Source organism: Camelus ferus, chromosome 1 (genome assembly GCF_009834535.1).
Source record: "Camelus ferus isolate YT-003-E chromosome 1, BCGSAC_Cfer_1.0, whole genome shotgun sequence".
Classification (NCBI taxonomy): domain Eukaryota; kingdom Metazoa; phylum Chordata; class Mammalia; order Artiodactyla; family Camelidae; genus Camelus; species Camelus ferus.
Genome location: NC_045696.1, coordinates 110,786,819 through 110,803,456, shown reverse-complemented (window position 1 = coordinate 110,803,456; position 16,638 = coordinate 110,786,819). Strand labels below are relative to the sequence as shown.

The 16,638-nt window shown below is 40.8% G+C and overlaps 1 protein-coding gene across 1 annotated transcript in view; it reads left to right on the top strand.

Annotated features, from left to right (window-relative positions):
• Window positions 1–12,847: 12,847 nt before the first annotated feature.
• ACP3 (acid phosphatase 3) overlaps window positions 12,848–16,638 on the top strand; it is a 46,083-nt gene continuing 42,292 nt past the window's right edge. Inside the window, exon 1 of the mRNA XM_006176289.3 lies at window positions 12,848–13,065. Within this exon, the coding sequence (XP_006176351.1) occupies window positions 12,946–13,065 (120 nt within the window). The 5' untranslated portion in view covers window positions 12,848–12,945. The remainder of the gene's footprint in view (window positions 13,066–16,638) is intronic.

Here is a 16,638-nt window from a genome sequence, read left to right as displayed (position 1 = left end):
TGAGTGAAGGAAAGCTGAAATATTAAAGCCGAGATCTCCGCTGGGCCCTTGGCTCTGCGTGGTAATTGCACTGTAGTTCCACTGAATGTTTACTTCCCCGCTATCTGGGACACGTATTTCCTAACCCCTTGCTCCTGAAACCTCTGAAACAGTCTCCAACCTCCTTGCTTCCATTTCCCCAGATGGTGTTGCTTCCTACTTTTAACTGAGAGTATTAAGTCTCTCGGAATAGAACTCGCTCCTCCTCCCATTAAAATGCAAGAGTTGGCCATTGCTTTTTGATCCAACCATTCTGCTGTGTTCTGGATCCCATTCCTTCTCCAAGGACCTTCCTCTGGACTCTTTACTGCATCACATACACACTCAGTACTTGAACACACACAAACACAGAGCGGGGACCAGCCCGCATCTTCTTCCTCGGCTTCTCCATCCAATATCTCCCCATTTTCGGCTCCTTTTCATAGGTAAATATTTCCCAAAGAGTTGGAGACAGCTGCAGCTTCTCCATCCTTGCCTCTCCTTCCCTTTTTAATTGGTTCTGACTGTACTTTCATCTCCCCCACTCTACTGGCGCTGCTCCCATCAGAGTCACATGGCCCCGTCTTGCCAAATCCAGTGGTCACTGCTCTGTCCTCATCTGTCTCCTGCAAACACTTGGGGTTTTCATCACAGTTGACCACTTCCTCCTTAAAATACTCTCTCCGCCCAGCCTCTGTGGCATTACACTCTTCTGTTCCCTTCCAAGTCTTCATTACGCCATTCCAGGACCCCGACTCTGTTTGCACTCTAAATGCTGGCATGCCACAGGGCTCTATTCTTGGTCCTTTTATTTATTTTTTTCCTTAACATTATTGTGACAACAATATTGAGGTGTAAGTTACTATGAAATCCATCCTATTTTAAGAGCACAATAATTTTCAGTAGATTTACAGAGTTGTGCAACCATCTCCACAATCCAATTTCAGAACATTTCTTTTACTGCAGGAAGATCCTTTTTGCTCATTTATAGTTAAGTCTGTTCCCACACGCAGCCTAGGCAACTACAAATCAACTTTGTCTATACATAGATTCACTTCTCCTTTTCTCATTTGACACACTCTCTATAGATCATTTCATAGAAGCCTGTGGCTTTGGATACTAGCTCTATGTCCAGGATAACCAGATTTATGGCAACAGTCCCAATCTCTCCCTAACTCCAAACTCCAATCACCATTCAACGTCTCTACTCGGATTTTTAATAGGCATTTCAAACACTTCTAAACAGGGCTGTTGTTTGTTTACTCCGCATAGACTAGTGGCTAAGAACTTGGTCTGCACCAGACATCCAAGGGTTTGAATCTGGGTTTCTCAGTTATTAGTTGTGTGACCTTAGGCAAATAACTTAATCTTTTTGTGCCTTAATTTTCTCATCTGTAGAATGGAACTCAACAACGGTATCTATCTCACAGGGCTGTTAAGAGAATTAGACAAATTAACATCTATAAAAAATTTCAAACAGAATCTGCCGAGTAATAAACCAGTGGCCCAGCCTGCACCCCATACCCATTAAATTACAATCTCTGGAGATGACACTAGACAGAGGGTTTTTTTTTTTTTTATTCACAGGTAATTTCGATACGAGGCTAAGGTTGAGAGCCAGGGTAGTAAGAGCTACATAAGTTTGTATTAAGAAATAAGATAAACCTGTTTCTCTATCAAGCTTTACCTCCTGCTTTTCCCCATGTTCACAAATCTGTATCTGACATTTCTGTTGATTACTCACAGCATCCGTCCACATTCTTCCTTGCTAAAAGAATGCAGATCTTGTTCAGGTACCAGACAACCATGTGCTTCCTGGAACTAGGCCCCTTTCCCAGTTCCAGAGATTGACTTGTGGTCAGTCTGTGTCAATCATAGCGGCCCTACCTCCTACCAGTGATTGGTTTACAATGGTGTTGTGTTGTGACTTTAGTCAATAAAACCTAAGGGGAAGGTTTTTCCGTACAGATTAAATGAGCCATACAAATGGAATGCCCATCTCCTTTCTGCATCTGGCTGTTTCCGCCTGCATGCTGCAGTATTATAGCTATATTATAGATAAAGCCGTGTGCTGACAGCGGTGGCAGCCACTTGAGACCCTGAAAGCGCTAATCAAAAGCAGGGAAAAAGTGAGTGAAAGAACCTAGGCTCTTGATGACATCCTTGAGCCCCTAAATTAACTATCCCTGGAGTGTTCTACCTCTGTACTACTTGTTATGAAAATTGAGGTAGTTCTTCAGCAATTCATGGTCCAAAGCATCCTGACATGCGACCTCAGAAATAACACAACCATTCATCCAGTTTCTCAAGCCCAGTGCCTAGGAGTGTTCGTTGATTTCCCCCTTCCCCTCACACGTCACATCTAAGGCTAGTCAGCTCTTCCTTCCAAATATGGATTTTTTTCCATCCACCCACTTCTTTCCACCTCCCTGTGTCTAGCCTGATCCAGGCCATCTGCCTCCTGGGCCGGTGCCCTCCCTCCTGGCTGTTGTCTTTGCTCCTCTATAATCTATTCTTGACAAAGAGCCACAATGATGTTTAGTACATGTCACTCCCTTCTTCCTCTTCCTCCAGAATGAGGAAGTTGTAATCACCCATGATCGACAATGCAGTCCTGATGAGATGGTATTTAGTGGTGAGCTGGAGCCAGTGTGCACTGGCTTGTAAGAATCAGTTGTTAGTGGAGACGGTATAGTTCAGTGGGAGAGCCCTTGCCTAGCATGCATGAGGTCCTTGGTTCAATCCCCAGTACCTCTATTAAAAAAAAATCCAGTGTTAAATATTTAAGAATTTTGCAAACCGTTTGCTAGATACAGTCATCATTCAAAATTAAATTGTATACTCTCTCTGCCTCTTTTTTCCTTCTCTTTCCTCTGTCTCTCTCTGTGTCTCTCTCTCCCACTCTCCTTCTCTCTCTCCCTTCTTCTCTCCTCTCTCTCTCTCTCTGGCTCCGCCTGTCTCTCTGTGTCTGTGTCGCTCTGTGTGCCTCTCCCTCCCTTCCTCCCTCCCTAAAAAGAAATAATAATAACTAGACAATATAAACTTAAAATTAAATAAACTATAATAGAAACAAAGATAATAAATACTCAAAATTCACCCCTTCCAAATTATTTTTCTACATTGTATTAGCTACTCTCTTGAGGTGATTGATTGTTATGGTATGTGTATTGCATATGATGGAAATACTTCATAATGGTATACAGTGGTACATAATGGTATATAATGGTGTGCTCACCTCTTCCCAACTCCATGTTTAATGACATCCTGTTGGTAGCTTGAAATTAGCTGTGGTGGGAATATTTACACCTATGGAAGTTGGCAAATGCTACCAATCAGAATTCTTTTTCTTCAAAGCCATTTATCAAACCTTTACAACACACCATTCAATGGATCATTTTGAATGTGGTTCAGTAGTAATCACCTCATTTATGAAAGTAGCTGAAGACACAAGTTAAGTTTTAAAGAGATCATTCACCTTCAAGACACCCTGATCCAACTCCTCGCAGTTCCCCAGAATGCATCATGTTCCCTCCTTCCTCCACGTCTTTTCTATTGACCTAAATACTCAGCTAATAAATGATTGCGTCAGTGTTCCTCTTCTTAGCAACCATAATATCCTGTGCTTGTTTCACGGGGCTCATCACATTGTAAGTGTCGGTCTTTGCCCACAAGTTGCTCCTTTAGGGAGGGGTTGTGTCTGCTCAAATTTGGTGTGCCAGGACCTGCTCTCAGTAGATTGTCAACACATTTTTTAATCAGTAGCTGGCTAGTAGCAACACTTCTCAAACATTTCATCTCAGGACTCTTACATTCTTAAAAATACTTAAGGATCTTTAACAGCTTTTACTTATGTGGGTTGAATCTATTGATATTTACTATATTTGAAATTAACACCAAGAACATTTTAAAACACAAGAATACACAGGAACACATTCAACTTGCCATCAGGACAATGATGTCATCATATGTCATGAAGCGTTAGGAAAACTCCGATGGATGCTCAGGAAAGAATGAGGGTGAAAAAGAAAATAATACCTTAGTATTGATATAAAAATAGTTTTGATCTCATGGACCCTCAGAATAGATCTCAGGAATCTAAGGATCTCAGGGACTTGCTGAAGGAGCTCAGAGCCCCCACCTTATAGTCATTCTTCACCTTATAGTCATTCTTCTTCATCCTATAGTCATTCTTCATCTGAACAAACTTGACTCAGACAAAAATACTCTGTCCTCGGTTGGGTTCAGTGGATTTGACAAAACGATCGTGATTTAGGATTGAATATAGCGACTATGTCTCAATGCGATAGTTGAGAAATGGACTTGTCAACCACTTGATATGAATCATTGTTCTGTGGATTTTTTCCATAAAAAAATGGAATTTTTGTAAAGCCATAACATGGTACTAAACACATTAATCAAATATTTATTTTTGATAGAACTTCTCTAAGCTAAGGTATTTTCTTACTACAAATAAGTGATATTTTTGAACAACTGACATTTTGGGATATATGTTATGCCCCTGATATTTAACTTTTCCATAATGCCACACTAAATTTAAAATCCTCCAGCTGTAAGGACACTAGTCGTCTGTCAGCCTCTTTGACAATGAAAACACAGGGTCAATGCATGAAGATTTCTGTAGTTTTCCTTTGAACCACAAGACTTTCCTGATTGAAACAACCATATGGCCTTATAATTTGGTCCAACCCGCTAACATCTGTACATTACTACAGCAATGTCCTTGAAGGGTTTACTTTGTTGTCCAAAATTGGGACTGTAAAAATCTTTTTAATTCCTACATCTATATCCAAAATTATGTCATGTTACCCAAAAGCTTGAATTTTTTTATACTAAGACTAATATTTCTTTGTTCAACATTATTTCTTATAAGCAGTGCCGGGTAGAGTATGAGCTTCAGATTACTCAATTTTATTTGAGTAAATCTAATAAATCATTGAGAAATAAGAAAGGATGAAATGGGGTGAAATAGATATATTTAGGATGTTTTAGGATGCCTACACTCAACCTCACTGTGATATAATAGGGGCCACCCTACTGCCTACAACAAAGCTTTCCATCAAGCATCACAAAGTGTCCCCATGTTTTCTTGAAGTAATTTCCCTTTTAGGATGATTAATGCCACACTTCCGGAAGGAGGGTACTTTTATCCTGGAGCGTGCATTCATGTGAGTGAGTGTGTGGGACAGGACCAGGGACAGTGGTAACATCATCACGGAGTGTGTGCCCCATGATAAATCATTTAAAAATATTATTTTTATTACGATAAACACAGGCAGGGGGCAATAGTATTAATTGTATCGAATGCAGGTGAAGATACAGTTTCTTCGAGGTTCTTTGCCTTTTGGACTTGTAAACATGAAGGTTGTGCATAAATTTGTGAGTATATTATAAAGCGTAAAGTGACCTAAAACTAATTAATTACATAAACACAGACATATTCACATAAAATGAAGAAGTTATATTAATTTTTCAGATCAAATAGAGGATTCAAAAATGCCTCTCCTTCAGCTGACTGATTCCCCCAAAACATATCCCAATTGCCAGAAATTAGCAGGGAGCCTAAGGTCAGCAGCCAAATCCTGGAGAAGAGAACTTAGACAATCACAAAGCTTTGAAAACCCCAGAACCAAGAGATAAAGATTAACGCAACTCTACTTATTCAAAGCAAGTCAACCAAGAGGTAAAAATGCCCATCCCTCTAGTGATGGAATAAACAGAAAACCAGTTTAGAGATATTACAAGAAAGTTTCAAAACGTAATGGGATTTTGTTTTTTTGTTTTTTTTAGGTAAAGAAGTTGATTAGAAAGGATTCATTCATTTAACAAATGTTTAATGAGCCCCTCCACGTGCCAGGTATTGTTCTATCGAACAAGGCACAGCAGTAAATGCCTCTGCTCTCAAGGAGGTTAAAATACTGGTGCAGGAAACGGATGATAAACAACCAAATAAATACATACATAAACACACAACAGAATGCCAGGCATGAAAAGTGCTGTAACAGAAATAAAATAAGGTGGAAGGACAGAGCCTGTTACAAAGCAGCTAGTTTTCTCGGGGTGGTCCAGGGAGTCCTAAAGAAGTGGAGTGAGAGAGTCAGCCCCTCTGAGGGAAGCTGTTAGCAGAGAGATGTCCATTGACAGATGACTGGATAAAGAAGCTGTGGTTTATTTATACAGTGGAATACTACTCAGCCATAAAGAAGAATAAAATAGTGCCATTTGCAGCAACATGGATGGACCTGGAGATCGTCATTCTAAATGAGGTAAGCCAGAAAGAGAAAGAAAAATACCATATGATATCACTCACATGTGAAATCTGAAAAAAGAAAGAAAAAAGAGGACACTAATGAGCTCGTCTACAAAACAGAAACACATTCGCAGACTTAGTAAACAATCTTATGGTTACCAGGGAAAGAGGGTGGGAAGGGATAAATTTGGAAGTTTGAGAGTTGCAAAGGTTAACCACTATATATAAAAAACATATTTCTTCTGTATTGCAATATCTTGCAATAACCTTTAATGAAAAAGAATATGAAAAGGAATATATGTATGTATATGCATGACTGGGGCATTATGCTGTACACCAGAGACTGACACATTGTAACTGACTGTATTTCAATTAAAAAAGAAAATGCGAAGTGCCTGAGGTGGTAGTGGGTGTGGCTGGTTTGAAGAACAGTGAGGTCACACGACTAGAGTGGAGTGAGCAAGGGAAAAGCTAGTGACAGGGCTGAGTTGATGAGGTCGCAGGAGGCAGATTACGAGGGACCTTGAAGTCCATGGAGGGAGTTGGGATTTTATTCTAAGCATTGTGGGAAGCCAATGGAAGATTTTTTTTCATTGGCCAGTGACCTGATTTGATTCAGAAAATTCTTAAGGACAAAACTGAGGACTCGCTAAATGGGTATTGTGTTATTCTGGGGTTTTCATGTTAACTACAAGAAGTTGTAGAATCTAATACAAGACATATCAAAAGATGGAGAAAGGGGACAAGGGCAGAAATTGAAGCAAGGGAAAGGAAATGTTCTGTCTTCAATAGTTTAGGAATTGGCTGTAGAATAGGAATAGGCAGGTGAATTATGCTATAAACTGAATTACTTTTCAGACCCACCTTTTATAAACCTGAGGGTACCCAAAAATCAAGTGAGAAACAGCATATAGGTAATACTAGACATTTTAAATGTTCTTTTCTGACTTGAATAAAAATATCTGTTCATTGTAAGAAATTTGGAAAGTAGGGAAAAGCAGAAAGAAGAAAATGAAACCACTTATAACCGTATCACCCAGAAACAAACCACCATCAAAATGTCGTGGGTGTGCATTCCGTTTTTCTTCAGTACACGTGCATACCAAATGCGATGGGATAATATTTTTTTAAGTTGTGAGATCTTCACCTTTGAAATATGATAGAATCAATGTAGTGTTCTGGCCGTAAGGTTATATTAAATGTGAGACAGCAATAGGACAGTATTTGCCTGGTTATTCCAGTAATCAGAACCACAGGGGGACATGCTAAGTAAGGTTCCTGACACAATTCCAACCTGTGCATGTGGGGGCTCCCCCACACCAGCAAGCAATTCTTGGACGCCAGCAGGGTGTCCTACAATCAACTCAAATCTGATACCCAAAGACAGAATCAGACTCTGGAGGCAAAGGGCTCATTCCCACCAGACCACTCTCTACTTCAGGTGCCAGTCCTGTGCCCAGGGTTTTACCTGCACTTCTGACCAACCAGCTACTAATTGGATTAAGTTGCAAGATTCCCTCCTTTGGTTTGATTAACTTGCTAGAATGGCTCACAGAACTCAGGAAAACCAGTTTATTCATAGATTGGTGATTTATTATAAGTGGATATTAAAGGAATGCACAACTATGTTAATTGAAGCATGATTTACAATAGCCAAGATATGGAGGCAACCTAAGTGTGCATCAGTGGATGAATGGATAAAGAAGATGCAGTATAAATATAACATAGAATACTACTCAGCCATGAAAAAGAATGAAAACTTGCCACTTGCCCCAACATAGATGAATCTAGAGGGTATTAAGCTAACTTAAATAAGTCAGACAGAGGAAGATAAATACTGTATGATCTCACTTATATGTGGAATCTAGAAAACAAACCAATCAAACCAAAATGAAAACAGACCCACAGATGCAGAGAGTGAATTGGATAGGTTGCCTGAGAGGAGGAGGGTGAGGCAGGGAGGGGCAAAATAGATGAAGGGGATTAAAAGGTACAACCTTTCAGTTACAAACTAAATAAGACACAAGGATCTAATATACAGCATAAGGAATAAGGTCAATAATAACTTGGTATGGGGACAGATGGTTACTAGACTTATTGTGGTGGTCATTTTATAATGCAGGCAGATGTCAAATCACTGTATAGTACACTGAAACTGACATAATATCGTACATCAACTCTATTTCAAATAAAAAAAAGGATATTAAAGGATACAAATAAATGGCCAGATGAAGAGATGCATAGCGCAAGGTGTGAGGAAAGGACACAGAGCTTCCATGCCCTTTCCAGCCAGGAATGCCACTCTCCCCAGTCTCCACATGTTTACCAACTCAGGTCTCTGTACCCTGTCTTTTTTGGGGCATTATGGAAGTTCCATTACTTAGGCATGGTTGATTAAATCATTGGCCTTTGGTTCGGCTTCTAGCCCCTCTCCCTCTCCAGTGGTCAGGTGTTGAGACTGAAAGTTCCCGCCCTCTAATCACATAGTTGTTTCTCCTGGCAACAAACCCCCCCACTTTTGGGTAGGATACAAAACTCACCTTCCCTGAAGCAGTTTCAGGAACTGAGGACAAGGGATCAAATATTATCTGACTACTCATCTCTCAGGAAATTCCAAGGGTTTGGGGAGCTGTAAACCAGAAACTATAAATGAAGACCAAATGTATATAGGAAATATAGATTTGGTCATTCAGATTCACGAAATATCTATTTTTCCTATAAATTACAATATTGCACATGCAATGACTGTGACAAAACCTACGTGCCCGCTCTCTCCTGCCAGCACCTGGACAATTGAGATTCGTTCAGTTTCAGAAGGACTGGACTCTGTCCCTGTTCTTCAGAGCTCCTTGTCATTGAGAGTCACCGTCAGCTCCGCTCTCTCAGGTTAGTTAGTCCTGAGTGTGAGAGAAGCAGGGCGAGGGTTTCCCAGGGAGGCTGCAAGGAGCAGCAGCGTCGCTTGGCTCTGTCTCACAGCACTTGGTCTCTTTCGGTTTCTGACTCCTGAGTAAAGTCCTCCAAACCTGGCCTCATCTCACCTGGACCTTTGTTTCCTTGTACTGAGAAGGGGAAATTAGATCATTTAACTTAAAAAGAAAAAAAAATTCTCTCTCATCCTCCAGTTCTTAGAGTCACATCTGGGAACCAGAGTGAGAACAGTGAGGCACTCACAGGGGGAGCATAATTTAAGGGGATGCCAAAAAGCTCTGCAATGAAAATATTTTAACACAATATTTTCAAAATAAAAATTGATGTAAAAAATCTATGATTTTCAAAAGTATCAAAAGTTTAAGTAAAGATAGGATCAGCATGACTGATTTTTTTTCCCTTTTGCCTAGGACTCCAAAAAAGTGTGGCAGGGCACTGTTGCTTATCTTATCTGAATGAATCTGCTGAGCCAGAGTTTCTGGGGTGAACCCCAGGAATCTGTATTTTATTAAGCTTTCAAGGTGATATGTATGTATGCTGAAGTTTGTGGAGCACAGAAAAGGTGTTCTGATGATCTCTGAAGTTACGTTTCACTTTGGTAACTTTCCAGTGACATAGTCATTGGTTATATGAGAGGATCTCTGTCTAAATATTAAACAATAAAATAGTTATTTTATGCCAAGGACAAATAGACACACACACACAGCCCCAAAATGATCAGTTGAGGGAGGACAACTTTTACTCTAAATATATCTTATATAAAATTTTGCCTCAAAGCAGCTAACATTGTAACAAGTCTCTAATGCAATGATTTGCCTTTATACTGACTGTTGATCGGTCAACGCATTGCATGCCCAACAGTCCAAAGGCACTGGGAGCCGAACAGTCCAATTGTAAAGATGTAGCAAGTCAGGCTTCCTACCTGGGGAACAACCAATATACCTATTGATGGATCTCAACTCCAACCCCAACTCTTGCTATCAGAGGCACCAATGTTTTTACAGCCCTTGATCTACCAAGGATCATGAACTTTTTTCCTATAGATATTTATGCTTTGCCATGGGTTTTGTGTCATACTACCCAGATCTCCTTTTATGATCTGAAGGATTCACTCCCCCCAGCTGTTGGGAATTGCTTGTCTGACACCATTCAGCTGTTAACTTCTTTGAGAACTGCTACGGCAGAAGACAGCCACCCTCACCCAGGGTCACACGCCCTGCCAGGAGCAGCCTGCCTCCCATGACTGGCTAACGCAGTGGTAAAAGCCCTGGCTCCCTCGACCCAGTTCAGGACAACTCCCAGAGGTCAGCCCAGCTTCAGAACTCCTAGCAGGGTCAGCTGAGGCCTTCTCCATCTTCCCAGCCCTGTTCATCTCTTCTCCCACTACGGTTTTTGATCCTAAGAGCACTCCCTAATAAATTTCCTACATGCAAATCTCCACCTGGGAGTTTGGTTTCCGGGGAACCGAGCTGCTCCACCTACAGACCTTACCAACACCTTGTCAATTAGAGGTTGAACACTTTACATATGAAGAAAGAAGCCCGACAAGGGAACAAAAGTGATTCAACTAGTTAGTTATGCTAATCATTGACACCAGAATTACTGACCCCCTTCACTGGGACGTTAGTAAAGACATCCCACCATTTTTTAGAATCTCACTCTCAAGGCTACCGCATCCATACGTTTATCCCAGACAACTTTTTAGGTTTTACAAATGCCTTATGAGCTCAAGGTTCAAAAGGCCAAAGAGGATTTTAAATGAAATCCATCTGAATTTAGAGGATCTTTCAGATTCAGCTTCATGGTGCTCAGAACTACATTTATAATCTCCCTTTACAGTTTGACGATCAAAGCAGAAGTCGGGACGATGACTGAGAAAGAGTAGAAATATAAGCCATCCACTCATTTCCAACCTGAATTAAGTTTGAGCCGAGATGTATTCAGTTCAAGCAGCCTTTTTCTGGCTCTCTCTATGAAAAGTCCTTGCTGTGGTTGCCGGCACTGTTCTTACTTGGAAGGCTAAAAGGAGCCCAGAGGCGGTGACTCGGAAAAAGAAGGGTCTGGGTCAGAAGTAGGGTTCATCCAGCCTAGCACAAGACAGCACAGGTAGGTCAGAGAGCCAGAGTCACCGTCAGGAATCACTGAGCCAGAGTAGTGCCAGGTGTCAATCGAAGGGCGAGACAAGGAAGAAGACCGGAGAACAAGGAGCAGGCTGATCCTTGAGAAAATAACACACCGAACAGAATCAAGTGTCTGGCACAACCGGAGGCACATGGCTCAGAACTCAGCAGGTGCCGGAACTTCCTTTCTCAGTCCGCCTAGTGCAGATAGCAGGGATCGCTGAGGCAACTTCCTCTCCGCCCTGGACAACCTCTCAGCCTCTCCCTGCACCCATCTCCTCCGTGTCTCACCCATTAAAAATGACAGTGGGGACTGGCAGGTGGAGACTGTGATGGGAAAGAGAGGGTCACAAGTCCCCTTAAATGTTGAAACCTAACCATACATGCGTTCATTCTCCATGCATATTTCTCCACACCCAAAGGAGCAACGGCTCTCCCACATGCCACATTCTAGGACACCCTGTGATCACATAACAACAGAACTCTCTTAAGGGCAATGTACCAGAGAACAGGTTGTGGGGGAAAAAAATCATTGTTTTCCCTTCCGCTGATGAGGTGGAAGCATCATGACAGGCAGCTCTGCACAAAAATCTTGTTTTACGAGCATATGTGTATGTGTGTATATATATATATATATACACACACACACACATGACTGAGACATTATGCTGTACACCAGAAATTGACACATTGTAACTGACTATACGTCAATTAAAAAAAAAAAAAAAAAAAAAAAAAGAAACCTGTTTTAGCCTATATAGGACTGACAGGTTGGGGAAAATGGAAAGCTGAATTCCCTCAGTCAGGATTACCCTCTTTTGTAGTGTCCTTGATGAGATCATGGCTGGAGAAGCAGGGGTGTGACTCACCCAGACTGTAAGACACCCTCAACCAAAGTTGGTGACTAACAATTGAGCTGTAGGTTAGTTTGTTGTTGTTATTATTATTGCTTTTAAACTGTGTCAGGTTAGGAAAGGTACTTCTAATCCTAATTTTGAGATAGGCCAGGTATCTTAAAGTGTAACTAAATATCCTCAAAATAAAATTGTTCTTACTTCTCATTAGCTTAAAAATACCTCCGTAGGCTACATGAGAGTTTTAGAAAGAAAGTCATGTTTGGCCTGGAGAATACACCCAAAATATGCCAGGATCTGCAGTGCCTTCCACATTTCTCCCCCTATCATTCCGGATTGCTAAAAGATTAGGAATCACTCGGCTAAGAGTTCCAAAGTTGGAGTTTAGCCCGCTCCCAACTGATAGCCACAAAGCAAACATTCTATCATAACCCATCTAAAGAAAAGATAAAGATAAACCAAAAAATATTTGCTAATATGCTCTGTGACCTCAAGCAAAGCTGCGCCCTCTCTGGGCCTTGGTGTTTCAACTTAAATCCAGAAGACCATGGTCTCTAACACTCAGCCCCAAAAATGATCTGACCAGGCACATGCCAAGCCCCACCCCTAGCTACCTGGAGATTTTACTATACATGAGTCTTGGCTCCTCCCAGCTCCTCCTTCCCTTTTGGTCCCTCGATAAAACAGCTTCTCCTCTAATGCCTTTTGCACTGGAAGCAGCACCTCCCGACTCCGGCCAGAAGCAGCTCTCGCCAGCATGACAGCTGCCACCCTCCTCGTGGCCCCGGCAGCGAGCCTTCGCCTCAGCCTCCTGCTTCTGCTTTCCTTCTGCCCAGACCAAGGTGTGCGAGCCAAGGAGCTGAGGTTTGTGACATTGGTGAGTAAGTAGACTTTTCTCATGGCTTTTCCCTTACAACTGTTACCAGCAGGGTCTGAAATCCAGGAGTCAGGTTTCATTTTACCTGAGAGTTGTCTCCGGGAGACCAAACTCTGAAAGTGAATAAGCAAGTTTTGCAAGTTCCTCCTAATGAAGACTGAGCATGTCCTGACAGAAGCGTGTTTGGTTTGGTTGCTTTCAACTTTGCCGGTGTTCTTTCTTTATCTATTCGCTTACTTTACGACTGCCTTGGATGCAGATTCCTTTTGACAGCTACACAACGCCAGGAGAAACCTCTTCTGGCGCTGTTCAGAACCAGAAGCCAAACTGGCTTCATTCAGTCTAATGATTCTCTCTTGACAAGCCAAAAACCTGTCATTTTCTGAAGTAGCCCCTTCCCTTTTTGTTTATCAGGAAATTAGAAAATACATCTATAAATAGTCTTTGAAGCATAAAAGTGAAACTAAAGAGTTCTAGGATGACTTCCTGATGCATAGATTTGGTTGACCATTAAAATCATGCTTTTGAGGGGGACGGTATAGCTCGGGGTAGAGCACATGCTTAGCATTACAAGGTCCTGGGTTCAATCCCCAGTACCTCCATTTAAAAAAAAAAATTCTTTTTAATCTTAAAAAAAATAAAGTAAAATCATGTTTTTCCCCACCCATAGTATGTGTGACATGTTAGGAAAGGGGACTAGGGTGGCTAATGCGGGCTGTCAAGGAAAGAAAACATACTGTTGGCATTGTTTTAAAAAATGGACAGGAGGACAGTTTGCAAAGTAAAGGGGATTTACCACTTCACTCTGAGTCCTGGAATTAATTAACCTCTTTCTGTCTCTTGGTTTCTGTCTTGGTCTTTGATTCTCTTTGTTTCTCTGTTTCTCTTTTTTCTGTTCCACTCACTGTCTCCCTCTGCCTCTGACCCTCTCCTTGTCTTTCACAGCTCTCTCAATCTCCTTCTCTTCGTCACGTTTTTTATTTGATAGAGTGAAAGTATTCTAATAAATAAGTAAATAGTCTTTCTGAAAGCATATCCAAATTTTATTTTTATGATTTTGAGGGAGGTCATCTTTTACTTAAAAATTAAACATGAAGTTTCTATCTTCTCAGCTTGCTATGTTCAGAACTTCTTTCTTTCCCTTCTACAGAAAAATTTCATATGTTTATGCAATTTCATATGTTTAGTCCAATGAAACTTTACTAGGTCATGAGTCAACAATGAGAGAGAGAGAAAACTAGAGAAATAGATCATCAATTTATTTACAAATGATTCACCCACTGCCGGGCTTCTGTGTTGAAAAAAAAAAAACTATAATTTATATAGGGAAATCCATGTGAGTTAGACTGCTACCCACATGCCATTAAGCAAGTGCAGGGACTCTTCAGAAATTGCACTGTCAACACCGTGACAAATTCAGGGACCACAAGTTAATTCTTCCCTAAGAAAAACTGTACAAAGGTCACTCTCTAGGAGCTAAAAAAATTCACAATTACCATACAAAGCCAATGTTAACAATTTTTTCCTACCATAGCTTCCTTCCATTAATAGTAGATGGAGGACAACTTAATTCATCTTTCTTGGCCCTTACAAAACCACCTCTATCTAAGGACTCAAGTCAGAAGATATCTCTGTCTTCTTTTTACTGATTATAGAAAATATCTGGCTATAAATGGTTCAGTAATATACCCAGGGAATTCCCTAGGAAGTTATTATGAGAACCAGAATAGAAGAAAAGTGCCTCTGGTTAAAGCGGTCACATTAATGACAATAACCAGGGGTTGATGCTTACTCTGTGCCAGGCACTGTTCTGAGGTTTTAACATGGATTATGCTATATTACCCTCCCAACAACCCTATAAAGTAGGGTTACTAGAAAACACAAGATGCCCAGTTAAATTTGAATTTCAGATAAACAGCAAATAAGTTTTTAGTACACGTATGTTCCCATGAAATATTTAGGCATCCTGCAGTTTTGCTTGCTAAATCTGGCAATCGTCCTATAAGGCTTTTGTAAAACCCTTACTATTGCTATTCACCCTATTTTATAGATGTAAAAGCCTTATTAACCCTATTTCATAAATGAAGGAATTGAGACACAAAGATATTAAGCAACTTGCTCATGGCCACACAGCTAGGATTTGAATCCAGGCTGTATGATTCCAGAAGCTATGCCCTTAATCACTAGACATACTCTGTTCCTGCTATGTGTGTATAAAATCCACCACAAGGAGCTGAGATCTCTCCGTCCAGGACCGGCTGATTGGCTTCACTCACAATCAGCAGGTGGCTTCTTTCCTTGCTTTTCCACTGTGATCCAAGAAAAATAAATCTTCACCAATTCTCAAAAATCGCCCTTGGCAGAAAGAGCAGGAAGCTGTCGTGTTCTTGTTCTCTCTCATGAACAGAGTCACCATATGCTCTTTTAAAAGAGATTCACCACTGTGCATCCCGTGGAACGCTAGTGCAACATGTTGTTAACAGGTGTTGCTTGATGTTTAAAGATAGGTTTCAATAGTCAACTCAGCTTTGGGAAGAAGACGTGGGTTAAACTGTGTTTAAGGGGAGGGAATAGCTCAAGTGGTAGAGTGCATGCTTAGCATGAACAAGGTCCTGGGTTCGATCACCAGTATCTCCATTAAGATAACTAAATAAATAAAATAAACCTAATTACCCTCCCCAAAATTAAAAAAAAAAAAGAGGTCTAAACTGTGTTTAAAGGTCTCAAATACAGGACTTTTCAAGTTCTTTAATATTCTAATATGCACCATGCCTTTCAGAGAAAGGATCTCATAAATGGTATTTCCTAAATTTTGACTGTAAAATCCACCTCTTCTGTTTTTCCAGAACATTCCATAGAAAACCCTTAAAAAATTGCTATTTTTGAATATACAGAGAGAATAATAACCGTGGTGAGACCCAGTGTACCCATCAACCAGCCTCAATAATTATCACTCATAGCCAGTCTTGTTTCATCTATGTGCCCACACATTCCTAATGGACTTCTTAGAAGTAATCCCACACGTCATTATTCCATCCACAAACAGGGAAATGCTGTTTTAAAGCTTTTCTCTCTTCCCTAAGCCAGGGCAAATCTGCAAGTTCAGGTGATCTCAAAGAGAAAACAATTCCTTCTCATTCCAGCTGAGCTTTATAAAGAGAGGGATGGTAAGTCAAAGGTAGACGCGCTTCTCATTCTTCATGGTTAACCATGCAAAATTTTTACTCAAGTCAACAGAACTTTCTTGATGCAAATGTCCTCCAAATCTTAACATCATCTCCCCACTGGGATGGGTCACTTCCATACTGTGGTTACGTAAATTCAAATGATGCTGGCCATCACACATTTCCAGGGACAGTAGACTTTCAGGGTTCTCCCTCAGTCCTCCTAGGAAAGCAAAAAATTGGCAAGTTAATGCTTAGGCTGACAGCCCAACATTGCTATCAATTTTCTAAGGCTATGTACTAAAGTAAAAGTTGAGAGCTATGCTTAGGAAAACATTGAACTTCCATTAATTCAAATTCTAGCATCATTTACCAGGTATGGGATCAAGAACAAGGCACTTAATCCTGT